The sequence below is a fragment of the Leuresthes tenuis genome, unplaced genomic scaffold (genome assembly GCF_036924035.1).
Source record: "Leuresthes tenuis unplaced genomic scaffold, fLeuTen1.0.hap1 SCAF_24, whole genome shotgun sequence".
In the NCBI taxonomy this organism is placed as follows: Eukaryota; Metazoa; Chordata; class Actinopteri; order Atheriniformes; family Atherinopsidae; genus Leuresthes; species Leuresthes tenuis.
In genome coordinates, this window is record NW_027325378.1 from 580,161 (window position 1) to 604,768 (window position 24,608).

The 24,608-nt window shown below is 54.3% G+C and overlaps 1 protein-coding gene across 10 annotated transcripts in view; it reads right to left on the minus strand.

Moving 5' to 3' along the window:
• LOC140284933 (histone-lysine N-methyltransferase 2C-like) overlaps window positions 1-24,608 on the minus strand; it is an 87,894-nt gene that overhangs the window by 2,035 nt on the left and 61,251 nt on the right. For 7 of the 10 annotated variants that reach the window (XM_072378976.1, XM_072378973.1, XM_072378978.1 and 4 more), the window contains 35 exons: window positions 24,210-24,416; window positions 21,189-21,738; window positions 20,422-21,113; window positions 18,289-18,552; window positions 17,676-17,998; window positions 17,437-17,594; window positions 16,921-17,298; window positions 16,575-16,840; window positions 16,381-16,492; window positions 15,057-15,410; window positions 14,867-14,981; window positions 14,725-14,791; window positions 14,589-14,652; window positions 14,263-14,495; window positions 11,692-12,195; window positions 11,356-11,463; window positions 10,346-11,176; window positions 9,889-10,263; window positions 9,159-9,320; window positions 8,946-9,081; window positions 8,728-8,845; window positions 8,452-8,627; window positions 8,254-8,366; window positions 7,907-8,179; window positions 7,529-7,831; window positions 7,329-7,456; window positions 7,059-7,254; window positions 6,776-6,985; window positions 6,309-6,682; window positions 4,882-4,994; window positions 4,671-4,807; window positions 3,389-3,516; window positions 1,660-1,861; window positions 1,472-1,588; window positions 59-132 (listed from right to left, as the gene is read on the minus strand). In XM_072378976.1, the coding sequence (XP_072235077.1) occupies window positions 59-132; window positions 1,472-1,588; window positions 1,660-1,861; window positions 3,389-3,516; window positions 4,671-4,807; window positions 4,882-4,994; window positions 6,309-6,682; window positions 6,776-6,985; window positions 7,059-7,254; window positions 7,329-7,456; window positions 7,529-7,831; window positions 7,907-8,179; window positions 8,254-8,366; window positions 8,452-8,627; window positions 8,728-8,845; window positions 8,946-9,081; window positions 9,159-9,320; window positions 9,889-10,263; window positions 10,346-11,176; window positions 11,356-11,463; window positions 11,692-12,195; window positions 14,263-14,495; window positions 14,589-14,652; window positions 14,725-14,791; window positions 14,867-14,981; window positions 15,057-15,410; window positions 16,381-16,492; window positions 16,575-16,840; window positions 16,921-17,298; window positions 17,437-17,594; window positions 17,676-17,998; window positions 18,289-18,552; window positions 20,422-21,113; window positions 21,189-21,738; window positions 24,210-24,416 (8,561 nt within the window). The remainder of the gene's footprint in view (window positions 1-58; window positions 133-1,471; window positions 1,589-1,659; window positions 1,862-3,388; window positions 3,517-4,670; window positions 4,808-4,881; window positions 4,995-6,308; window positions 6,683-6,775; window positions 6,986-7,058; window positions 7,255-7,328; window positions 7,457-7,528; window positions 7,832-7,906; window positions 8,180-8,253; window positions 8,367-8,451; window positions 8,628-8,727; window positions 8,846-8,945; window positions 9,082-9,158; window positions 9,321-9,888; window positions 10,264-10,345; window positions 11,177-11,355; window positions 11,464-11,691; window positions 12,196-14,262; window positions 14,496-14,588; window positions 14,653-14,724; window positions 14,792-14,866; window positions 14,982-15,056; window positions 15,411-16,380; window positions 16,493-16,574; window positions 16,841-16,920; window positions 17,299-17,436; window positions 17,595-17,675; window positions 17,999-18,288; window positions 18,553-20,421; window positions 21,114-21,188; window positions 21,739-24,209; window positions 24,417-24,608) is intronic. The other 3 variants (XM_072378972.1, XM_072378971.1, XM_072378979.1) reach the window with 3 other exon arrangements.

The window sequence follows — 24,608 nt, forward strand, 5'->3', positions numbered from 1 at the left end:
AGAACAGAATCAAATGAAAGATAAAGGTAAAGTGTTGCTGTGCTTCAGAAGCTCTCACCTGGCAGGTCCTCCAGTGATGGTGGCGTCAATCACATAGTCGTTGTCGATCCGGAACATGTACACACCTCGGTTCTACCGAACAGAAGCAGAACATCAGTGTCATGGAGCAGAGGATTTAATCTGTTCCGCTGAGGTCAGCGTGGAGTAAAACAGGAAACAGGAAGTGACTTGTTGCCTCCACCCTGACAGACTGATGAAGGCAGATTCTGCTCCACCTTTTATCTATTTGTCAGTTTGGGAAGATAAAGTGAGCTCAGTTTCAGCCTCACTCTGCTTTTATGAGCCGCATTCGGACAGAACCGTGCTGAGACCCGTCCTTCCCCAGAGGAACCGTTTCATTTTGCATTCGCACATGAGTCGGGGGCCTCGACAGGGACTGATGTGACGCAGCCGTCTGCCACAGACGTGTTACTTTAGCGCCACTCAGCAACAGAACAGAACCCGGGAAAAGTAAGGAGAGAAGAAAACAACAGCACCAAGAAGCTAACATGGAGAGCGAGGAGGCCACCGTGTTCATGCTCTGCATGGCGGTGATATTAATCATGGACGATCACATCAGGCGTCTAAGATGGAGGCTGGAAGAGCGCACAGCGAGAGTCAGGAGACGGAGAATCCAGCAGCGGGCGATACTTCTTCCTTTCATGGAGGAAAGAAGGAGAGCAGAGCGCCGCAGACAAAGGAGACGAAGTTTAACTTATTAAACAGGCGCCGGTTGGGTCCGTGTCGTATGAGGAAACATTTCAGACAAGGGGCGGAGCTACAGCCACCAAACACCTACGTCATGTTCCTGTGGAGCCCAGAAAAGACCCCGAAGGAGCTGAAATGGTTCCAGGAACTAAGGGCCGTGGTCTCTAGTTCCTGAGGGCCGCGGTCCCTGGTTCCCGAGGGCCGCGGTCCCTAGTTCCCGGGGGCCGCGGTCCCTAGTTCCCGAGGGCCGCGGTCCCTAGTTCCTGAGGGCCGCGGTCCCTAGTTCCCGGGGGCCGCGGTCCCTAGTTCCCGGGGGCCGCGGTCCCTAGTTCCCGGGGGCCGCGGTCCCTAGTTCCCGAGGGCCGCGGTCCCTAGTTCCTGAGGGCCGCGGTCCCTAGTTCCCGGGGGCCGCGGTCCCTAGTTCCTGGGGGCCGCGGTCAATAGTTAAAACATTAAACCTATTCCTGAGACGGTTCTAGGAGCTGCAGAAGGTTCCTACAGTGGGAACGAGCCTTTGGCCCGTCGGCTGCACTGATCTCTGCTGTGTTTCTGCTCTGGATCTGGACTCCGCTGGTTGGTCGTTGGTTTCCTTTTGGGTTCCTCTTGGCCGTTGGGACCCGGCTCAGAGGTGCATTACCACCAACCCTCGGAGCGCTGTGTGGATGCCCTGAAAATGTTTAACGTGTCAGACTTCGGCCAACAGGACGGGAACAGTGCTTGTTACCTGCGACTCGTACAGCCTCTCCTTGCGATTGGCCACTTCACTCCTGATGAGGGTGCCGATGTACTCGATGATCATGGTGCACTTCTCGATGTCTCTGGCGGCGTACAGCCCGAGGCCCTGCATCACAAACACAGAGTCAGCGACCGGCCTGCCGCGGTCATACGGTCACCGAGCTGCAGGTGACTCACCTGGATACGAGAGCGGGCCAGGTACACGTTGCTCTTCCACTCTGCCTTCATGCGGCGGTACTGCGCCGACTTGGAGTGGCGGCCCTGATGGGCGCCGGCCATAGATTCGCCAGGAGAGAGGGAGATGACGCCGGGAACGAGGCCCACGATGGAGCCCACCGAACCCTGACACCTGGGAGCGATGCTGGTCAGCAGGTTGGGCCTGAGGTGAAGAGGAAGGCGTCACTTTAGCGGTTTCAGAAAGCTGCAGAACTGTTGATCAGGACACTTTAAAGGCTTCAGAAAGCTGCAGAACTATTGATCAGGACACTTTAAAGGTTACAGAAAGCTGCAGAACTATTGATCAGGACACTTTAAAGGTTTCAGAAAGCTGCAGAACTATTGATCAGGACACTTTAAAGGCTTCAGAAAGCTGCAGAACTATTGATCAGGACACTTTAAAGGTTACAGAAAGCTGCAGAACTGTTGATCAGGACACTTTAAAGGTTACAGAAAGCTGCAGAACTGTTGATCAGGACACTTTAAAGGTTTCAGAAAGCTGCAGAACTGTTGATCAGGACACTTTAAAGGTTTCAGAAAGCTGCAGAACTATTGATCAGGACACTTTAAAGGTTTCAGAAAGCTGCAGAACTGTTGATCAGGACACTTTAAAGGTTACAGAAAGCTGCAGAACTGTTGATCAGGACACTTTAAAGGTTACAGAAAGCTGCAGAACTGTTGATCAGGACACTTTAAAGGTTACAGAAAGCTGCAGAACTGTTGATCAGGACACTTTAAAGGTTACAGAAAGCTGCAGAACTGTTGATCAGGACACTTTAAAGGTTTCAGAAAGCTGCAGAACTGTTGATCAGGACACTTTAAAGGTTTCAGAAAGCTGCAGAACTATTGATCAGGACACTTTAAAGGTTACAGAAAGCTGCAGAACTATTGATCAGGACACTTTAAAGGTTACAGAAAGCTGCAGAACTGTTGATCAGGACACTTTAAAGGTTACAGAAAGCTGCAGAACTATTGATCAGGACACTTTAAAGGTTTCAGAAAGCTGCAGAACTATTGATCAGGACACTTTAAAGGTTACAGAAAGCTGCAGAACTATTGATCAGGACACTTTAAAGGTTACAGAAAGCTGCAGAACTGTTGATCAGGACACTTTAAAGGTTACAGAAAGCTGCAGAACTGTTGATCAGGACACTTTAAAGGTTACAGAAAGCTGCAGAACTATTGATCAGGACACTTTAAAGGTTTCAGAAAGCTGCAGAACTATTGATCAGGACACTTTAAAGGTTACAGAAAGCTGCAGAACTGTTGATCAGGACACTTTAAAGGTTACAGAAAGCTGCAGAACTGTTGATCAGGACACTTTAAAGGTTTCAGAAAGCTGCAGAACTGTTGATCAGGACACTTTAAAGGTTTCAGAAAGCTGCAGAACTGTTGATCAGGACACTTTAAAGGTTACAGAAAGCTGCAGAACTGTTGATCAGGACACTTTAAAGGTTTCAGAAAGCTGCAGAACTATTGATCAGGACACTTTAAAGGTTACAGAAAGCTGCAGAACTGTTGATCAGGACACTTTAAAGGTTACAGAAAGCTGCAGAACTGTTGATCAGGACACTTTAAAGGTTTCAGAAAGCTGCAGAACTGTTGATCAGGACACTTTAAAGGTTACAGAAAGCTGCAGAACTGTTGATCAGGACACTTTTCAGGACCAAACAGGAAGTGATGTCATTACCTCTTGGCTTGAAGAGCTTTGGGTTCGGAGCGGGCCGAGCCTGACGGGTTGAAGGCCAGAGGCCACTCCATGAGCGGGTTTCTGCCGTAACGAAAGGTGTATCGCTCACAGGCCTCCACGCCAGGCAGCTGCGTGCACACACAGACACAGAGACACACACACACACACAGACACACACACATTAATGACGTGTTTCACTCAGTGGGTCCACATGCTGAGATTAACTGAAGCTACAGTTGGGTTCTGCTCCTTATCTGAGGGTAATTATTGGATTACAGCTACAGTTGGGTCCTTATCTGAGGGTAATTATCCTTGGATATATGGCGGTGAATGAATGGAATCACTGGCACAAAGCATGTCATACCCCGGTACCATAGGTGGCGCTGTCCCCATTTCAGCTATCGCTAATAGAGCCACTTCCTGTTGACGTCTTCACCACCAACAACAACAAACTCAGGCATTCAGAAAGATGGAGAACGCAGAGCGAGATGAAGCTGCGTCCCTCTCCATCTGTGATGATAACAGGAATATCGTCTCCTTCCACTTCCGGGTGAAAAAATCTGGAGCATGCTCAGAACGCTCGATCTGATCCACTGTCGTCTGTTTGGATCGATTTATCTCGGGTCTTAACCCGATCCGATCTGTTTCTTAGTCAGATTAAGGTGTCTACATGAGCTGAATAACTCAGTTTTATTGTAATTTAGCCATTAATCCGATCCGATGGTACTCATGAAACTGTTTTCTCTGTGATGTGCTGAAGGTCTGAACCTCTTTGTGGGACCCTGGGCTGCTCTGATTCAAACTAGTTTGTAGATGTATCTCTTAGAATGATTATCGTCATGGTCTCACACTCTGAAGTTGGATGTGTCTCTAAATGTTAGACAGATTCACACGCTCTGAACTTTCTATGCAACCTTTTGCTTTGTAAAGCTCTTCCCCTTTTCTTATCTCTGAATAAAATCAGGCTGCTGCAAAAAGGGAGTCGGAGGTTGTTGTTGGTTGCTTAGACACATGCAAACCTGTGGCTGAAGCAGCTCTCCCCTTTATATTGATCTCTTGTGTGGTTCTTTCTGTTTAAGGTGGGACTTCATTAATAAGAACGAAACCCTATCATTACTGTCCTGGATTTGAAGGTCAGTGTGAGACTGACATCACATTAAAATACAGTTCCTGGAAGCTGACAGATGTTAACACAGCTGTTTCTAATCTGATCAACCACTGGAGTGACTGCTGAGTGAAATCATGGCTGCAGCACAGTTAAAGGTGATCATGTGAGACGTACAGACTCGATGATCCGGGTCACCGCAGACGTGGTCAGACCGAACAGATCTTCTCCTTTCAGGTAAACTGGGAAGAGCTTCAGGGTTCCACTGGAGCTCCTGATCTGGGCGACTGGATCCAGGATCTGGTCCCAAACGGCTGCACAAACACACAGCAGCGTGTAAAACAGGCATCGATCGGACCTCTGGCTGTGAACAGAACCGGGTGCATACCTTTGGGCGAGGCTCCGGTCAGGATGAGGTCTTCGTGTCCTTTCTCCACCACCTTCACCTTGAACAGCGGCCGACCGTCCATCTCCTCGATGTAACACATGTACTTACAGCGTCTGCAGGAGCCAATGAGAAGGTTCCGATCAGTCCGATCAATAAAGCTCATCGTCCTCAGAAAGGTGTACCTCACCTGCTACCATTTTAGTGTTTTTCAGATTTTTGTACACTTTGAAGGAGAATTTAATGTTCTGAGCTGATCCAGGAAATATCCAGTCCCATGAGCCTGTTTGCTACCTGCCTCTGTTTTCTACCTGCTTCTGTTAGCCACCTGCTTCTGTTTGCCACCTGCTTCTGTTAGCCACCTGCTTCTTTTAGCCACCTGCTTCTGTTTGCCACCTGCTTCTGTTTCCTACCTGCTTCTGTTTGCCACCTGCTTCTGTTAGCCACCTGCTTCTGTTAGCCACCTGCTTCTGTTAGCCACCTGCTTCTGTTAGCCACCTGCTTCTGTTTGCCACCTGCTTCTGTTTGCCACCTGCTTCTGTTTCCTACCTGCTTCTGTTAGCCACCTGCTTCTGTTTGCCACCTGCTTCTGTTTGCCACCTGCTTCTGTTAGCCACCTGCTTCTGTTTCCTACCTGCTTCTGTTTACTACCTGCTTCTGTTTACTACCTGCTTCTGTTTCCTACCTGCTTCTGTTTCCTACCTGCTTCTGTTAGCCACCTGCGTCTGTTAGCCACCTGCTTCTGTTAGCCACCTGCTTCTGTTAGCCACCTGCTTCTGTTAGCCACCTGCTTCTGTTAGCCACCTGCTTCTGTTAGCCACCTGCTTCTGTTAGCCACCTGCTTCTGTTTCCTACCTGCTTCTGTTAGCCACCTGCTTCTGTTAGCCACCTGCTTCTGTTAGCCACCTGCTTCTGTTAGCCACCTGCTTCTGTTAGCCACCTGCTTCTGTTAGCCACCTGCTTCTGTTAGCCACCTGCTTCTGTTAGCCACCTGCTTCTGTTAGCCACCTGCTTCTGTTAGCCACCTGCTTCTGTTTGCTACCTGCTTCTGTTAGCCACCTGCTTCTGTTAGCCACCTGCTTCTGTTAGCCACCTGCTTCTGTTAGCCACCTGCTTCTGTTTCCTACCTGCTTCTGTTAGCCACCTGCTTCTGTTAGCCACCTGCTTCTGTTAGCCACCTGCTTCTGTTAGCCACCTGCTTCTGTTAGCCACCTGCTTCTGTTTGCTACCTGCTGCTGTTAGCCACCTGCTTCTGTTAGCCACCTGCTTCTGTTAGCCACCTGCTTCTGTTAGCCACCTGCTTCTGTTAGCCACCTGCTTCTGTTTCCTACCTGCTTCTGTTAGCCACCTGCTTCTGTTAGCCACCTGCTTCTGTTAGCCACCTGCTTCTGTTTGCTACCTGCTGCTGTTAGCTACCTGCTGTTGTTTACCTGTTACTGTGGCGCATGCTCCAGTAGATGCGGTTGGCATGGTAACCCATGGGGAAGATGGCGGTCTCGTTGTGGAAGGTGCTCATCTGTTGTGGGAGGAGCCTGCCGACGGCTCGGAACAGCAGGCTGCCGACCCGGAAGGTGTGCTGGCGCTCGCCGCGCTGCACCACGGCCGCAATCTGCCTCGCCTCATCGCGCTGCACGAACACCCGCCGAAATACGGCGAAGCAGCGCAGCTCCGAGTCGTAAGGGTCAGAGGTCACGGCGGGGTCGGGGGTCAGGCCGGGCGTGGAGGAGGGGGAACAGCTGGAGGACCTGTCCCCGCTCAGAGGACCCGTTCTGGGCTTGTGGAGGTGGCAGAGCATCGTCTTGTCCTGGAGGAAGAGGAGAATAAACGGCGAGCTCCACGAGTCTGCTCAGACAGGAGTGTGTGTCAGCGTGCACGTGTGCACGTGTGCACGTCTCACCTTGAAGAAGGTGCAGTGCGCCTGCAGGGCGCAGGTGAAGTGGTAGGTGTTGGTGCAGCGCAGGCGGTTGCAGCCGCTGGTGGCGCCGGTGTGCTGGCAGTGGGCGCAGCGCAGCGTCAGGCTCCGCCTCAGCGCCAGCTCCACGTTGATCAGGGCGCCGGCCTGGGTCTCGTACACCTCGCTGGACCACAGGGCGCAGTTCAGGTGCACCTGACACACGGACACACAGCGGTCAGTCTGAGCCCGGCGTCCCGGCCCGGCTCCCGGCGGATCTCGCACTCACCCACAGATCCAGGTCCAGGTTCAGGAGCCTGGCCGGCCCGTCCGTCGGCCCGTCGCCCAGCTGGTGGCAGAAGCAGCAGCGCCGCTGGTCCTTCGGCGGCGGGTCCGTGTGAAGACACGCCCCCAACTTCTTCAGTAGCACGTCCACCTCCTCCTCCGTTGGCATGGCGACAGCCTCGTTGGGAACGCACAGACCCCTGCAGAGACCCAGACGATGGTTACCCACTCAGCGCCACCCGACCCGACACCTGCCCCACCGTGAGGTTCTCACCTGCTGAGCGCGATGCTGACGCTCCAGCGCCTCCAGCGGGAACTCTTCGTCCTCTTCCCGTGACAAGGCGACGGCGAGTCCTCGTTCCCCGGCACCGCCCGGGGGCGTGGCTTCAACTTCACCTTCACCTGCAAACCAATCAGAGTGAGTTTGATCGATCACTCAGCTCAGCAGAGCGTTCTGTCAGAGACCACGCCCACCTTGAGGCTGTCCACGCGCGGCCTGGTTTCCATAGTGATGGCGAGGGCTGGGGGGAAGGAGAGAGGCGGGGAGGAGGAGGAGGAAGACGGGGGGAGGGGGAGGGAGTGCACGGCGATGGAGGACATGTTGTTGGCGTAGTGATGCGGCGCTCTGCTGGGGGGAGCGTGCTCAGAGGCGGTCGGCAGCAGAGGCGCCTTGCTGCCTGCGGCCCGGTTCTGCCGGTTCTGCTGGTCCGACCCGTACTGAGCCGAGCAGCTCGGGCTGCAGAACAGCGGCCTGGTTCCCGGTGGAGGCGGAGCTTCCTGAAACAAACGCAGGGTCACTTCCTGTCTGAAACCCGCCCCACCCGAGTCTGGACCTGCTCTGCCGGGCCCCACCTGCTTCAGCTCCCCGGCGCCGTGGACTCCATTTCCCAGCATTCCCTTGCACTGGCTGCAGCGGCGTGGCCCCTTGCCCGCAGGCGGTGGCGGTCGCTGCTGTCGGCCGCCGGCTGAACCCAGCGGCGGTCTTACCTGGGTCAGAGGAACACGGACTCCGGCCAGCAGGGCCAGAGAGCTCTGCTCGGGGCCCGCCACTCGGCTCAGCTGGAAGTTCGTCGGGGCGGGAACCCGCAGCAGCGCTGCCACCGCCGCCATCACACCTGGAATGTTCTGCAAACACAGCAACACGGTGATGTCATCAGAAGGGGGGGGGGGCGACCTGCCATACAGACTGAGATGTTTACCTGAGACGCCACAGGGTTCAGAGTTATCGCTATGGTAACCAGGTCAGTGTTGGAGCAGGAAGGAGGAGCCTGATGGTTTGGCTCCACCTTGACTTCCTGTTTCACTGCAGAGCCTGGACACAGACAGGTGAGCAACAGGTGAGCAACAGGTGAGCAACAGAGGAACAAAACGCTCCTGTGCGGCTGCAGCTGACCAACCTTTCCCCCAGGCGCAGGGCATGATGGGTAATGTAGGCGACGGGCAGGGCGAGGGTGGCTCCAGCTTGATGAAGGACAGGTCGGGGTACCTGCTCACCTCAAAGTCCGCCACGCTCTCCGGAGAGGACGACGGCACAAAGCTGTTGGGGCTGTCGCGCTCCGACGAGTCCTGCACCCTGAGGACGAAAACCCACGAAGAAGAAGAAGGCGACAACTCAGTGCAACTGAAGAAGAAGAAGAAGGTCTGACTCTGAGGCTACAGCAGGTGCGGCTTACCTGAGCTCCTCCTGATTGTTGTGGGGCGGAGTCGGCAGCGAGGGGGGGACGTCTACCGTCTTGGAGGCGTGGTTTATGGTTAGAAGCTCCTCCCCTTTCTGTTTCAGAGCTGGAACACCTTTCAGAAGACACACATATCACCTTCAGAAGTATGTGGACAACCTCCCCTGCCTGAGGCCTGAGGCCTGTCCACATACTTATGACAGCAGCCAACTTACCTTCCTGCTCGCTCATGTCCTTCCTGCCCAGCTCCTCCGAAGTGGCGAAGCCGTTCACCAGCTTCTGCCTGACAACAGGCGGCGGGGTGGGGGGCAGGGAGGCCGGGGGTGTGGGGGGGTTACTGAGGTTGTTCTGCTGGAGGAGGCGGGACAGACAGACAGGCGTCAGCGGGCGCAGCAGAGCGTGGAACTGAGGCGTTGCTGCACAGGTACCTTATATATGAGCTGGGAGTAGTAATCAGTGACTCCGTCCAGGGAGGCGTTACCGAAGGAGCCGCTCAGCCTGGAGTCTGTGCCCAGCGAGGAGCTGCCGTAGGGGGGGAACAGACTCAGGTCCACCCCCAGGACCGGCTCCATCAGGGGCAGCACCGACAGCTGTGACCGGGACAGAAACTCAGGTGAACACAGGCCAGCGATTACTCCAGAGAAAAACGCACATTATCAGCCAGCTTTTAGCCACAGTCGGGCTGCGTGACGTCACCAAGAAGAGTATTTATCTAAAGTATTTCAACAGCAGCTATTAGCTTTCTAGCTAACTGTGCTAACATCTGTTAGCGGCTCCTACCGTCATAAACTGTATTTTAATGCAGCTGAAGCCCTATTAAAGCCCAGATGAATGGTTTCAGCCCTTTAAAGTGAACACACAGAGAGGAGAATGCATCGAATATTTTGCCGTATTTAGCCTCCAACTGAACGTGAATCACAATAAAACAGCGTTTTTAAACACAGCCCATTTGGTTAATGCTCCAAAATGATTGTTTTTATGTTAAAAGCGTGAGAAAGAGCACGAGTTGGACCAGCTTTGTTCATCGTTCAGGATCCAAGTCTCATTTCTTCAGTAAAACCTCAGAGCTTAAAGAGTTTGCTGCTTTGTGCACTTCCTGATTCATCATCTGTGTGCCTGGATTTCTTCTGGTCACCTGTGGTGTGGGCGGGGCTTTACCTGTCTCAGGTGAGTCATCAGCTGGTCCGTTGGGGACTGAAGGGTCTCCTCCTCCTCCTTTTTCCTCCTCTTGGACTTGGGAGGGGCTCGGTCTTTGTCCAGCCGGGCCGGTCTCTTGCAGCGCTGCGTCTTCTTCCGGTCCGACGGGTCGGGGCCGTCCTCCTCCTCGGACCGAAAGCTGTCGTTGGACAGCTGGCGCTGGGCGAGGGGCGACGGCGTGGCAGCAGGCGAAGTCTTGTCCTTCAGCAGATGCCTGAGCAGCTCCTTCCCCCCGTCTCCCCCCTGAAGGGAGGAGGGGGAGGAGAAGCCATCTCCACAACCCTCCTCCATCTTCATCACACACCCCCCACAGGCGCCGGCCTCCTCGCGCTCCTCCTGCAGGGAGGGGTCAGAACAGTGCTGCATTAACGCTAAAACACAGGTTACCTACGGCTGAAATCATCAGAAAGCTACAAACCTTGACTTCCAGGCGGGCAGCAGCCAGGGGACCCCTGTGGCCCTCCATGCCCAGGACAGAGGCTCTCTGCTGGGGCGCTGCGCTCACCGACAGCTGCCTCTCCAGCTCGGAGGACGGCGCCAGACCGGAGAAGGTCAGGTCTGACTGGTGGGTGGGCGTGGAGGAGGAGGTGTCAGACACAGCTGGGGTCGGCGGGGCAGTGATGTCATCAGAGTGAGGTGACAGCGGCGTTCTCACCCCTCCTGTGGCGTCGTCTCCGTCCTTCTTCCTGCTCCTCTTCTTCTTTGGTTTGTCGTCAGGGATGATGTCAGAGTAGAGCTGGATGAGGGAGGCGGGGCAGGGGAATGAGGGCGAGGAGGAGGAGGAGTCGTGTCCGAACCGATGGCCCTGACCTCCAGGATGGGAGGGGGTCATCCCCGCGGCTCCGACCCCCGCTGGGTGCACCTGTCCCTGGGCTGAAGGGAGCCTCGGCCTGGTCTGGAGGATGAAAGGCGCCGCATCCCTGCCTCGCTCTGCTCCAGGCAGGAGACCCGGAGCTGGGTGACTTCCAGGGTGCTGTGGTCCTCCTGTGAAGCCCTGCTGGAGGCCCGTCTGCGGGGGAAAGGGCGGGCCCTGGTGCTGAGGGGGAGCTCTGGAGGCGATGGGTGACGGGAGGAAACCCAGTCCAGGCTCGGAGCTGAAGAAGGGCATCTGGGACAGAGCGTCCCCTCCAGGGACGGCCGCTGCTCCTGCAGATCCCCCAGGACCTGGTGCTGGTGCTGCCGGGCCCCTGGAGGCCCCCAGGAGGTCCTGCTGCTCCAGCCTCTGCTGCAGGGCACGATGGCGCTCCACCTGAGAGCGACAACACCATCACAAAGACACCGACACAGTGACAGAGGACAGAAACAAACAGCTGAGAACCACAGAGGCGCCTTTAAGAGTCAAATCAGCTGGTCGAAGGCTTCAGAAAAGGAGGTGGGCCTCACAGGGCGCCTGGGGAACACCTGAGAACCAGTTTAGTCCAGTTTTACCTCCTGCATGAGCTGAACCCGCTGCCTCTCCTGCTGCTCCCGAAGACGCTCCCTCCTCTCTCGCTCCTGGAAGCCTTCGCTGAACGGGTTGTTGTCGTCAAAGTTCACCTGCAGCAGAAACAGCAGCATGAACCCAGAACCCAGAACCTGCTGATCCTCAACTTTCAGTTATTTTCAGGGTAGAAAAGCAGTAATAATATAATAATATAATATCAGAGGAGCCGTGATGAGGAGCCTCAGTTAGAGGCATAAATATGTTTCACCCAGTTTAAGGTGCAGTGTGAGAAGTGGTTCTGGTACCAGTTCAGATCAGCAGAACCTCCTCCAGTCAATTACCTGAGGTTTGGCTGTGGCCCCGTCTCCTGCGGGTCCATTGGGCCCTCCAGTGGGGCCCCTGGGCCCTCCAGTGGGGCCCCTGGGCCCTCCAGTGGGGCCCCTGGGCCCTGCAGTGGGGCCCCTGGGCCCTCCAGTGGGGCCCCTGGGCCCTCCAGTGGGGCCCCTGGGCCCTGCAGTGAAGCCTGCGGTTGGTGCTGTGAGGGCCGGCACCATGGTCGGGGGGGTCTGGGTGTGTGGGGGACCCTGGGGGTTGTTGGGCAGGGTGGGGGGCATCTGAGCCTGCAGGTGTGGTGGCATCCTCTGTCCCATGGGGCCCGGAGCCCCGGCCCCTGGGGTCCAACCTGGTGGAGCATTCGGGATCCGGGCCGGCATGGAACCGGCGGGATGCGGCAGCAGAGGCACCACGGGCTGGGGCAGGGGGGTGGGGGGGGCAGGCAGCAGTCTCTGCTGTTTGTTTCTGTAGTCGTCGATCAGCTCGGTGTGGTCCTTCTGCTGCTTCCGGATCTGAACACACAGTTTAAACAGGTGATGAAGGAGCCTAACTTATACATATATATAACATATATATATAACATATATAAGGTTAATATCTATATTAACAGGGGAATATTAAGTATATTCTCAGTATTCTTATATATATATAAGGTTAATATCTTGGTATCTTCTCAGTCAAACACAGAAACTCAGCCTTTTAGCACCAGTGGTTCCACAGAACACAACCTCCACTGCCTTAAATCTCATGTTAACTCATAGGAAGATAAACCAGGAGTGGAGTTCCTCAGGGTTCTGTGCTTGGACCAATTCTTTTCACTTTATACATTTATACTTTCAGACAAACCCTAACCCCTGTCCAAAAGCTCTTAATGACCGAGCTCCATCACATCTTAAAGATCTCACAGTTGGATATTTCCCCAGCAGAGCACTTTGCTCTCAGGCTGCAGGTTTCCTTGTGGTTCCCAGAGTTTCTAAAAGCAGAATGGGAGGCAGAGCCTTCAGTTATCAGGCCCCTAAAAGCAGAATGGGAGGCAGAGCCTTCAGTTATCAGGCCCCTAAAAGCAGAATGGGAGGCAGAGCCTTCAGTTATCAGGCCCCTAAAAGCAGAATGGGAGGCAGAGCCTTCAGTTATCAGGCCCCTAAAAGCAGAATGGGAGGCAGAGCCTTCAGTTATCAGGCCCCTAAAAGCAGAATGGGAGGCAGAGCCTTCGGTTATCAGGCCCCTAAAAGCAGAATGGGAGGCAGAGCCTTCAGTTATCAGGCCCCTAAAAGCAGAATGGGAGGCAGAGCCTTCAGTTATCAGGCCCCTAAAAGGAGAATGGGAGGCAGAGCCTTCAGTTATCAGGCCCCTAAAAGCAGAATGGGAGGCAGAGCCTTCAGTTATCAGGCCCCTAAAAGCAGAATGGGAGGCAGAGCCTTCAGTTATCAGGCCCCTAAAAGCAGAATGGGAGGCAGGGCCTTCAGTTATCAGGCCCCTAAAAGCAGAATGGGAGGCAGAGCCTTCAGTTATCAGGCCCCTAAAAGCAGAATGGGAGGCAGAGCCTTCAGTTATCAGGCCCCTAAAAGTAGAATGGGAGGCAGAGCCTTCAGTTATCAGGCCCCTAAAAGCAGAATGGGAGGCAGAGCCTTCAGTTATCAGGCCCCTAAAAGCAGAATGGGAGGCAGAGCCTTCAGTTATCAGGCCCCTAAAAGCAGAATGGGAGGCAGAGCCTTCAGTAATCAGGCCCCTAAAAGCAGAATGGGAGGCAGAGCCTTCAGTTATCAGGCCCCTAAAAGCAGAATGGGAGGCAGAGCCTTCAGTTATCAGGCCCCTAAAAGCAGAATGGGAGGCAGAGCCTTCAGTTATCAGGCCCCTAAAAGCAGAATGGGAGGCAGAGCCTTCAGTTATCAGGCCCCTAAAAGCAGAATGGGAGGCAGAGCCTTCAGTTATCAGGCCCCTAAAAGCAGAATGGGAGGCAGAGCCTTCAGTTATCAGGCCCCTCTCTGAGGAACCAGCTGCCAGTTTGGCTTCAGGAAGCAGACACCCTCTCTACCTTTAAGATCAGGCTGAAACTTTCCTTTCTGATAAAGCTTATAGTTAGGGATGGCTCAGGTGAGCCTGAAACATCCCATAGTTCTGCTGCTATAGGCCCAGCCTGCTGGGGGAGCTCCCATGATGCACCTCTCCTCCCTCCATGTACAGATGACATCACTGCTGTCATTAACTTGTGTTTCTCTCTCTCAGCAGGTGTCTCTGGCCTGGTGTTACGCTGCTTGTTGTCCCCTCTTTCCTGTCCTCTCAGCCCCAGCTGGTCCAGGCAGATGGACCCTTCCTGGTTCTGGTTCTGATGGAGGTTTCTTCCTGTTAAAAGGAGTTTTTTCTCTCCACGGTCGCCTCGTGCAGCTCAGGATCAGAGGGAAGTTTCAGTGGAATCTGCTGGTTTCCTTAACTCGGCTGCTTTATTTAACTGGTTCTGTATGAACTGGACTCATTTGGACTTTAGTGAACTGGATTCTAATAGTTTTAATTGGGCTGCATCTTTGAAGTGTCTCCAGATGACTACTAAAAGCTGTAAATGCCCAGGTGAGCGAGCGCACCTGTTCCAGCTGTTTCTGGACCGTTCCCTGCTGCTCGCCGATGTATCGCAGCTGGGCGGCGTCCTCCTCAGCGAAGGCTCGGCCCGCCCTCTTGGCCGTCCTCTGCTTGGCTGACAGCGCCTTCTTGGTCTTGCGGTGGGCGGCGATCTGGTCCTCGAGGAGGCGCTGCTGCATCTGCAGGAGCTGCTGCGTCTCCCCGAGCCACTCCTCATACTGACGCCTCTGGGACTCGTCTGAAAACACAGAGTTTGGTGATCAGAGCATCAGAAACCGGCTGCGAACGCCTTTATCTGCACTGCCTCCATCCCCAGAGAGCTGATACTCACTGACGAAGCCCGGGCCGAAGCTGGGGGGGTTCCTGCGCACCATCTGAGGGTTCACCTTCCCATCCTGACGGGGAGAGATGGCAGTCAGAGCAGCGTTTACAGGCCCGAGACCTCCTGAAGCCGCCGATCTACATACCTGAACCACCGGGGGAGGAGGCTGAGGAGGGCCCTCAGGGCCCGGGGACCCTGGAGCCTGCTGGAACCTGTGATTACAGAAAGGTGATGAACCAAAGTCTGGATAAACATCCTGTAAATGTGAGCTGAGATCAGAGTCAGACCTGTTGATGACGGCGGGGTTCAGGCCCAGGTTCCCCTGACTCATCACCTTGTTGATTCCCTTCAGAGCCACCATCTTAGCCTTCATGATGGGGTCTGAGATGGAGTCAAAGTCTGCTGGGAAACAAACAAAGTTCTGAAGGCTCCGCCTAACACTGCAGACACATTCAGAGGTTCAGAAGGATTACAAACCGGGTCGGGTTGGGGTCTCACTCATGTCGGGAAACCCGGACTCTGAGGTGGACCTCTGTCGGATCAGAGCCTGCATCTGTTTCTGCTGCTGCTGCTCCTGCCGCTCCTGGTCCAGAAGGTCCTGCAGGAGGAGCGGCTGCTCCTCCAGGAGCAGGGTCCTGGCTTTCTGTTGGCTCTGGGTTAGGTTCTGGGTTAGGTTCTGGGTTAGGTTCTGGGTTAGGTTCTGGGAAGAGGTTCCTGGGTGTGGAGGCTGGAGAGACAGAGGGTGAGGCAGGGCGGGGGCAGCCTGAGGCAGAGGGGAGGACAGGACTGAGGAGGGTCTGAAGGGTCGCTGCTGGAATACAGACTGTTGCCCTGGAGACGAGGAGAAGAGGAGGAGACAGGTGAGGAGAGGAGGAGAGGAGGAGACAGGTGAGGAGAGGAGGAGAGGAGGAGACAGGTGAGGAGAGGAGGAGATGAGGAGACAGGTGAGGAGATAGGGGAGGAGAGGAGGAGACAGGGGAGGGGGCGAGGAGATGGGAAAGGAGACAGTGGAGGATACCAGGGAACAGGAAAGGAGACGAGGAGATGAGGAGACAGGGGAGGGGACGAGGAGATGAGGAGACAGGGGAGGAGTCAGGAGAAATGGTTTAAGTTGAGCCGGACATCAGATCAATAACTGAAGGAGCCGGACATCAGATCAATAACCGAAGGAGCCGGACATCAGATCAATAACCGAAGGAGCCGGACATCAGATCAATAACTGAAGGAGCCGGGCATCAGATCAATAACTGAAGGAGCCGGACATCAGATCAATAACTGAAGGAGCCGGACATCAGATCAATAACTGAAGGAGCCGGACATCAGATCAATAACTGAAGGAGCCGGACATCAGATCAATAACTGAAGGAGCCGGACATCAGATCAATAACTGAAGGAGCCGGACATCAGATCAATAACTGAAGGAGCCGGACATCAGATCAATAACTGAAGGAGCCGGACATCAGATCAATAACTGAAGGAGCCGGACATCAGATCAATAACTGAAGGAGCCGGACATCAGATCAATAACTGAAGGAGCCGGACATCAGATCAATAACTGAAGGAGCCGGACATCAGATCAATAACTGAAGGAGCCGGACATCAGATCAATAACTGAAGGAGCCGGACATCAGATCAATAACTGAAGGAGCCGGACATCAGATCAATAACTGAAGGAGCCGGACATCAGATCAATAACTGAAGGAGCCGGACATCAGATCAATAACTGAAGGAGCCGGACATCAGATCAATAACTGAAGGAGCCGGACATCAGATCAATAACTGAAGGAGCCGGACGGTTTACCTGGAGCCACGGGGGGGTGAACCCTGGGAGCCAAACCCATGGACAGAGCCTGGTCCTGGGCCTGGAGAGCAGGAACAGCCCCTGTAACAGAACCAGAGTCCTCCAGCTTCTCCTGGAGGGAGGCGATCATTGATCACTGATAATCAGTCCAAGTGTTATTGATCAGAGGAGATAAATTAGTCAGATGGTCCCACCTTGATAAGGCCTTCTGCCTCGGCCCGTGGAGCTGCAGCGGCGTCCTTCACTTCCTGTTTCACCTGGTCCAGCAGGTGAGCCTCACCTCTCCTCCTCTCTCCTCCCTCCTCCAGCGGCTCCCCCAGGTCCAGCTCCTCATTGAACATGTCCTTCTTGTCCTCCAGGTTGAGCTCCGGATCGGCGTACGCTATCAGGTCGAACTTCCCCGACAGCAGGAAGTCGTCCAGGTGGAGGTCGTTGGGACCCAGTTCCAGGTCTTCTTTACCTGAGGTCACATGACACACACTTTAACCTGCAGCTACACTCAGCTGAAGCGGCTTCTTGGCGCCACAGGTGTGTTCGCACCATCCTCAGGGTCCAGGTTCAGGTTGAGGTCGACCAAATCCTTCACCTCCACGTCCTCCAGGTCCTTCACGGCCGAGTCCTCCCCCTCCAGGTGTTCCTCCATGCCATCGGGCCCCGGGAGAACAGCCCCGGCGCCCTGACTCAGCGCCACGGTGTGGCCCAGGTGCTGCTGGTCCAGCTGCTCCACGCCGCCGCCCCCCAGGACCATCTGCTGGCCCAGCAGACGGGGGTCCCTGGGGGGCAGCAGCGCAGCTTTGGGGTCAGCAGGCAAAGGAAAGGGCAGCCTCAGGCGGCTCTCTGGAGCGCGGTGGCGGAGCTCGATGTACGGCATGGCGGGCTGGATGGGGAGGGAGCGGGGGAGGAAGGGCTGGGGCACACCTGGGGGGGAGAAGACAGGTTATTACCTGGGGGGGGGCTTTGTTCTCCTGGATCTGATCCAGGATCTACTGGATCCAAGTCACTTTTAACAGCTGAACTGAGTTTTAATCAGTGAGCGATCGGCGGCGGCGTCCTGACCTGCCATCATCTGCGTGTTGGGCGCCATCAGGGGGCGAATGGCCGTGAACTCCGCCGGCATCGCCCGTCTCATCTGGACCTGCCCCGGCGCCGGCCCCTGGGGAGGGCACAGGAAGGCGTCCTGGAGGCCCGCTTGAGCTGCAGAGGGAACGCCGAACCTGACGAGAGGAGCAGAGAGGTTACAGAAACAGATCCCAGGGTCAGACTGGGTCAGAACCAGGTCGTGCTGCTGGTATTACCTGACATCCGGGCCTCTGACAGCCAGCTCTCTGGGGAGGTTCTGTCGGGGGAAAGGAGCCTCGGCGGCGCCGAAGCCCGGCGGGAACCTGGGAGCAGGAGGCCTCACTGTGCCGGGATAGGGAGGCGGAGGCCGTCCAAACAGGTCTGCAGGCGGAGCGGCGGAGGAGTCTTCCTGGGTCCAGCTGTGAAGAGGCGCCGCAGAACCAGCAGCAGAACCAGCAGCAGGTCCAGAGGCTGGTTCCGACAGACCCTTCTCCTGCTGCAAGGCGCCCTTCTGCTTCTGCTGCTGCTGCCTCAGGATGAGCTGCCGGAGACGCTGCCGCTGAGAGCAGAGAGCAGAGTGAGAACCACCTGAACCAGAACCAGAACCACCTGAACCAGAACCAGAACCACCTGAACCTGAACCACCTGAACCTGAACCACCTGAAGCAGAACCAGAACCACCTGAACCAGAACCACCTGAACCTGAACCACCTGAACCTGAACCACCTGAACCTGAACCACCTGAACCAGAAGCACCTGAACCACCTGAACCAGAACCACCTGAACCAGAAGCACCAGAACCAGAACCACCAGAACCAGAATCACCTGAACCACCAGAACCAGAATCACCTGTCTCAGCTTCTCCTCGGTGTCGCCCAGCTGTGGAAGCATGCTCATTGGTCCGTCCAATGAGGCCACGCCCAGCGCCGACATCTCACTGGCTGCCGTCTTCTCTGACTGCGAGTGGCCGGGGGTCATGTGACCCTGATCGAAAGGGTCCTGACCCGGAGTAGAGAAGCCCCCCTCCTCCGGGGTCCCAGGGTGCTGTGGGGTTTGGCTGCTGAGGATTCTGGGAAAAGAGTCGGGCTGCTGTGGTCCCGGAGACCGCTGGATCTGCCCAGAGAGACGATGAAGGTGAGGAGCAGCAGTAAAAAGGACAACTTTTAGGTAATATCTGCACCTGAACCTGCTCCAGCAGCTGGTGCTGACGGGTTCGGCAGAATCCTGCCAAACATACGAGTAGTTTTTCATATCTGTGATCCCCACAAAGAGAAAATGCATCCTGACAGCCGTGCTGCAGACATAAAGCTGTTATCTGAGGTCTAAATGAGGGCCGCTTGCTGTGTATTTATAGCTATTAAACCTGAGTTACAGCAGTTCTCCACAGGCTGCAGTAACACCAGTTCATCAGCAGGTGGCAGCGTGGCGCTCATCCTGCTGCTGGACTGAGAAGAAGAGCCAAACCTGCAGCTAATCCAGCCGACTTTGGACTCAACGGACCTCTGGTCCAGCTGGATTTATTAAACTTACTAAACTTATTTTCTTCATAATTTTAAAGAAAGAAACAACAATAAATAAATAATCGATTCAAATTGAAAATCAAGTGTGTGATTTTATTGGTAATTGGTAATTTAACGGGCCGATTCGGGCCGATTCGGGGCCGGAGACGGCTCTAACGGCGCCTGACGGTGGTCGGGTTTAAGATATAATCTGATAATCTATAGCTATTAAACCCGAGTTACAGCAGTTCTCCACAGGCTGCAGTAACACCAGTTCATCAGCAGGTGGCAGCGTGGCACTCATCCTGCTGCTGGACTGAGAAGAAGAGCCAAACCTGCAGCTAATCCAGCCGACTTTGGCTCGTTAGAGACCAAACCAGCATCTGTGAAGGCTGTGACTCAGAAATGCTGCTGTACAGGAGACACGAAGGGCGATCCAATGAGCCGCTGCGTTCAGTGAGCAGCGCCGGCTTCTCATTGGTCGGATCGGGGACGCAGTTTAAAACCTCCGTGTTCAAAAGTGAGAAAACTCTGAATGTGACCCGAGTAACCATCCCTGAGAGTCGTAATCACCTGATATTATATGTTTGGTTTTAATCCTCATTAAGCTGTAACTTCATATATATTAATAACAATAAATATATAAAGTTAAATGTTCAGGAAACGTCACGCTTCAAAGAGTCAAGCTTCAAAGAGTCAAGTTTTAAGAGTCACGCTTCAAAGAGTCACGCTTCAAAGAGTCACGCTTCAAAGAGTCACGCTTCAAAGAGTCACGCTTCAAAGAGTCACGCTTCAAAGAGTCACGCTTCAAAGAGTCACGCTTCAAAGAGTCACGCTTCAAAGAGTCAAGCTTCAAAGAGTCACGCTTCAAAGAGTCACGCTTCAAAGAGTCAAGCTTCAAAGAGTCACGCTTCAAAGAGTCAAGTTTGAAGTGTAGTGAGAAAGAAAAAGCTGAAAAAGACTTAAACGACTAAGTTTAACTGGCTAAAATCTGGGAGTAAAAGGACAAAAACAAACAATTTTATCCATTAAGAGGATTAATAATTAGATATTAATTAATATAATTCCAGCTGGACCAGAGGTCCGTTGAGTAAAATTATTTATTAAATATATTTTATAAATATTATTCCAGCTGGATTTATTAAACTTAAACTTACTTTCTTTATCATTTTAAAGAAATAAACAATCGATTAAAACTGAAAATCGAGTGTGTGATTTTATTAGTAATTGGTCATTTAACGGGTCGCTTCGGGGCCGGAGACGGCTCTAACGGCGCCTGGCGGTGGTCGGGTTTAAGTTATAATCTGAAGACGCATAAAATTGGACATCAGCACAAAATCTGAACTGAGCATCGGACCTGCAGTCGATTCAAAGCGTTAAACATTTTATCCCATTTGTTCCGCCTCCTTCTGTGGCGTTACAACATGGCCGACTGCCTGGGTGGCGCTGGATGGTTTCATGTGCGGCAGAGCGGCGCCGTTACCTGGTGGGGGGTCGCGGTGAAGGCTCCGGGTTCAGAGGTCAGGGGGGAGCTCTCCACCAGAGCCTGGCTGAAGGGCTCGTGGGCCTTCGGGGGCCGCGGCGTGGACGGCTGCTGGGCGTACGGGTCGGCGCCACGCTGGTTTCCAGGGGAGCGGGGGTAGCGCTCCGGGGGGCGGGGCGTCCCGGGGTTGGAGGCGTAGGGGTCCAGCAGCGGGTGGGAGGGGGACGGGCGGCGGGTGGCGGGCTGCTGGCTGAACTGGTCGAGTCTCAGAGCCGCGGGGGTCAGGTAGCTGGGATCGGAGTGGGGGCGGGGGGTCCCAGGGTTGCTGTAGGGGTCGGGGGAGGGCCGGGAGCTCAGGGGGGACTGCTGGGAGCAGGGGTCAGGGGTCGGAGCGTAGGGGCTGCGGTGGGGGGAGCCCAGGCTGGACAGTGGGCTGGAGGGGAAGGGAGGCTCCTGGGGGAGGGAGAAGCCCAGATCTGTGGGTCGGGACTGGTCCCGCCTCCCCCCCCCTGAGCTGCTGAACACCTCCTGCTGGGGGGGCATGGGGGCTTTGAAGACACCGCCCTGAACCACGTCGCCGCGGATATTCGCCCTCTGGTTGGTGTCAGCTGCTCGGACGCCGTGTCTGACCGACAGGTCGGGGGCGGAGCCAGAGGGGGGGCTCATCATACCCACCCTGCTCTGCTGCAGAGCTGTCGGGAGAACAGAGGGACAGCTGTAAACATGAGGAGTCACACATGGGGGGGCGGAGGAGGACAGGGGATTACCTGGTGGAGCTCCGAGCGCCCAGGGGGCGTCAGAGTGTTTGGAGTCGGGGGACGGCGCCGGAGATCCAAAGGCATCGTGGGCCGGGGAGGCACCGAGAGAGCTGCGACTCTGCTGGGGGGCCGCGGCGCCCGCCGGCTGGGAGGCGGGGCGAGGAGTCCCCGCCACCTTACTGTAGGGGTCCCACGGCGAGGAGGGGCGGGAGGAGGGCGGCGAGAACATCTGGGGGGAGGACGGGGTCTGGTGGAGGGGGGAGGAGGCGTGGGGGGAGAAGCCGGAGGGCGCAGGCGCCTGCGGCCTCACGAAGACGTCGTCAGCCGGACCCGAAGCCCCCTGCAGCCCCCTCAGCTGCGGCTGCAGAGGCGAGGCGTTGCCCCCGGCAACCGGCTGCTGGGTGGGGGTCAGCGGACTGCGGCTGCCGGCGTCCGGAGACAAACACCCGGAGAGGCGCTGGCTGGACATCAGCTGCTGCTGGCGCTGCTCGTTCTTCACCTGCTCCAGCTTCTGCGTCGCCTCGATCTTCGCCAGCTGCTTCGACTTCTGACGCATTTGCTGAGGAAGAGCAGACAGACACACAGCTGCGGTGACGAGGTGAACAGCACGCCATGCAGGAACATGTCTGACATCCTGGGAGCTGACCCACGACAAGCCCCGCCCCCTGAATAAACCGGGCCGCAGGTCCCAGATTAACATCTGGTTCTACCACCAGATTACAGACATGTTTTATCTGAATATCCCTGAATGAAGGCGTCTTCGTGTTCAAAATGTTCCAGTAAACTGATGAATGAAATGAAACGCTGTATCAGTGACACCGTTAGCTCATGCAGCTAACAGGAAGCGTTTGGCCGTTAGCTCATGCAGCTAACAGGAAGTGTTTGGCCGTTAGCTCATGCAGCTAACAGAAAGTGTTTGGCCGTTAGCTCATTCAGCTAACAGGAAGTGTTTGGCCGTTAGCTCATGCAGCTAACAGGAAGCGTTTGGCCGTTAGCTCATGCAGCTAACAGGAAGCGTTTGGCCGTTAGCTCATGCAGCTAACAGGAACCGTTTGGCCGTTAGCTCATGCAGCTAACAGGAAGTGTTTGGCCGTTAGCTCATGCAGCTAACAGGAAGCGTCTGGCCGTTAGCTCATTCAGCTAACAGGAAGCGTTTGACCGTTAGCTCATGCAGCTAACAGGAATCGTTGGACTGTTAGCTCATTCAGCTAACAGGAAGCGTTGGACTGTTAGCTCATTCAGCTAACAGGAAGCGTTTGGCCGTTAGCTCATTCAGCTAACAGGAAGTGTTTGGCCGTTAGCTCATGCAGCTAACAGGAAGTGTTGGACCGTTAGCTCATGCAGCTAACAGGAACCGTTTGGCCGTTAGCTCATTCAGCTAACAGGAAGCGTCTGGCCGTTAGCTCATGCAGCTAACAGGAAGCGTTTGGCCGTTAGCTCATGCAGCTAACAGGAAGCGTTTGGCCGTTAGCTCATGCAGCTAACAGGAAGCGTTTGGCCGTTAGCTCATGCAGCTAACAGGAAGCGTTTGGCCGTTAGCTCATGCAGCTAACAGGAAGTGTTTGGCCGTTAGCTCATGCAGCTAACAGGAAGTGTTTGGCCGTTAGCTCATGCAGCTAACAGGAAGCGTCTGGCCGTTAGCTCATGCAGCTAACAGGAAGTGTTTGGCCGTTAGCTCATGCAGCTAACAGAAAGTGTTTGGCCGTTAGCTCATTCAGCTAACAGGAAGTGTTTGGCCGTTAGCTCATGCAGCTAACAGGAAGCGTTTGGCCGTTAGCTCATGCAGCTAACAGGAAGCGTTTGGCCGTTAGCTCATGCAGCTAACAGGAACCGTTTGGCCGTTAGCTCATGCAGCTAACAGGAAGCGTCTGGCCGTTAGCTCATTCAGCTAACAGGAAGCGTTTGACCGTTAGCTCATGCAGCTAACAGGAATCGTTGGACTGTTAGCTCATTCAGCTAACAGGAAGCGTTGGACTGTTAGCTCATTCAGCTAACAGGAAGCGTTTGGCCGTTAGCTCATTCAGCTAACAGGAAGTGTTTGGCCGTTAGCTCATGCAGCTAACAGGAAGTGTTGGACCGTTAGCTCATGCAGCTAACAGGAACCGTTTGGCCGTTAGCTCATTCAGCTAACAGGAAGCGTCTGGCCGTTAGCTCATGCAGCTAACAGGAAGTGTTTGGCCGTTAGCTCATTCAGCTAACAGGAAGCGTTTGACCGTTAGCTCATTCAGCTAACAGGAAGCGTTTGACCGTTAGCTCATTCAGCTAACAGGAAGCGTTTGACCGTTAGCTCATTCAGCTAACAGCACCAAAACAAGCTTTTTTTTTACTTTTACACTTCTAGTAAAAAGCTTGAGTTGATACTTCAACAATCCTCAATTCAAGAATTATGTCTATAACCAGTCCCGCTTCTTTTTGTTCAGAGAAAATTAGTCGGACATTTGTGTCATCAAGTTATTCCAGGAATAGTTTTCCCGAATAAAGGCGCTGAAATACTTTACGCTTGTTGAGTTAAGGAAAGAAGTATTCGGTGTGTTGCCGGGCAGAAAAGACTTAAAGAAAAGGCAGCGTTTTACCAGAAACTGAGTGAATAAAAGCACAATGAAAATGTAAAATTCAGTCTGTTTTTCAGACAGGATTTGGGTGTTTTCGCTTTTCCTGAACAAACTCGACTGGATTTCTGACGGATTTTTGGCTGTTTTTCTGACTCCAGCTCTGAGAAAGAGCTCTGCCAGGACTGCTGTAATCAGGTATTTTTAATGGGTTGAGGTCCAGTACCAAAACTGTCCTTAACCTGGATATTTCCTGGATTTCCAGGATATTTCCTGGACTTTTTCTCAAGAACACACCGAGCATCGTGCTGAGCTGAGTATTTGGGCCAAATACAGACAGAAGGACAGCAGATCAAGTTTATTCTCCACAGTTGAATCATTTTTAAACCCATTTAAATAAACTGGAAAACGGTCTCTTTAACTCTGACTCTGCAGTCAAACCTGTTCAGCTTCTACAGGATGACCAGATGACTCTGCTCACCTGCCTGAACTTCCACTCCTGCTCCTGTTCCGACTCTCTGGGCCTCAGCGGGTCTTTGAAACCCAGATCCGTCTCCACGGAAACAGGGTCGAAGGGTCCCGGTGGCTGTGGCGGCTGCTGCTGCGACGGCTGCAGGTGTTTCAGTGGGTCGTTGGACAGCTGCACCTTGTTGATGCGCTGAGCCGCCCGGTTGTCCCGAGCTTTTTGCTGCAGAGACAACAAGTCGTGGCTTTAAAGGTTCTTTAAAGGTGAGAATGGACAGAAAACATGAATATAAACAGGATCTGAGGCAGAAACAGAGTTTGTTCAGTTCAGGCTGCTGGTAACAAAGTGCCTAAAGATCCAGTTTAAAACGGCTTCTTTGCTAAGTTGTCTGTTCTGTGTCGACACAACACTGGT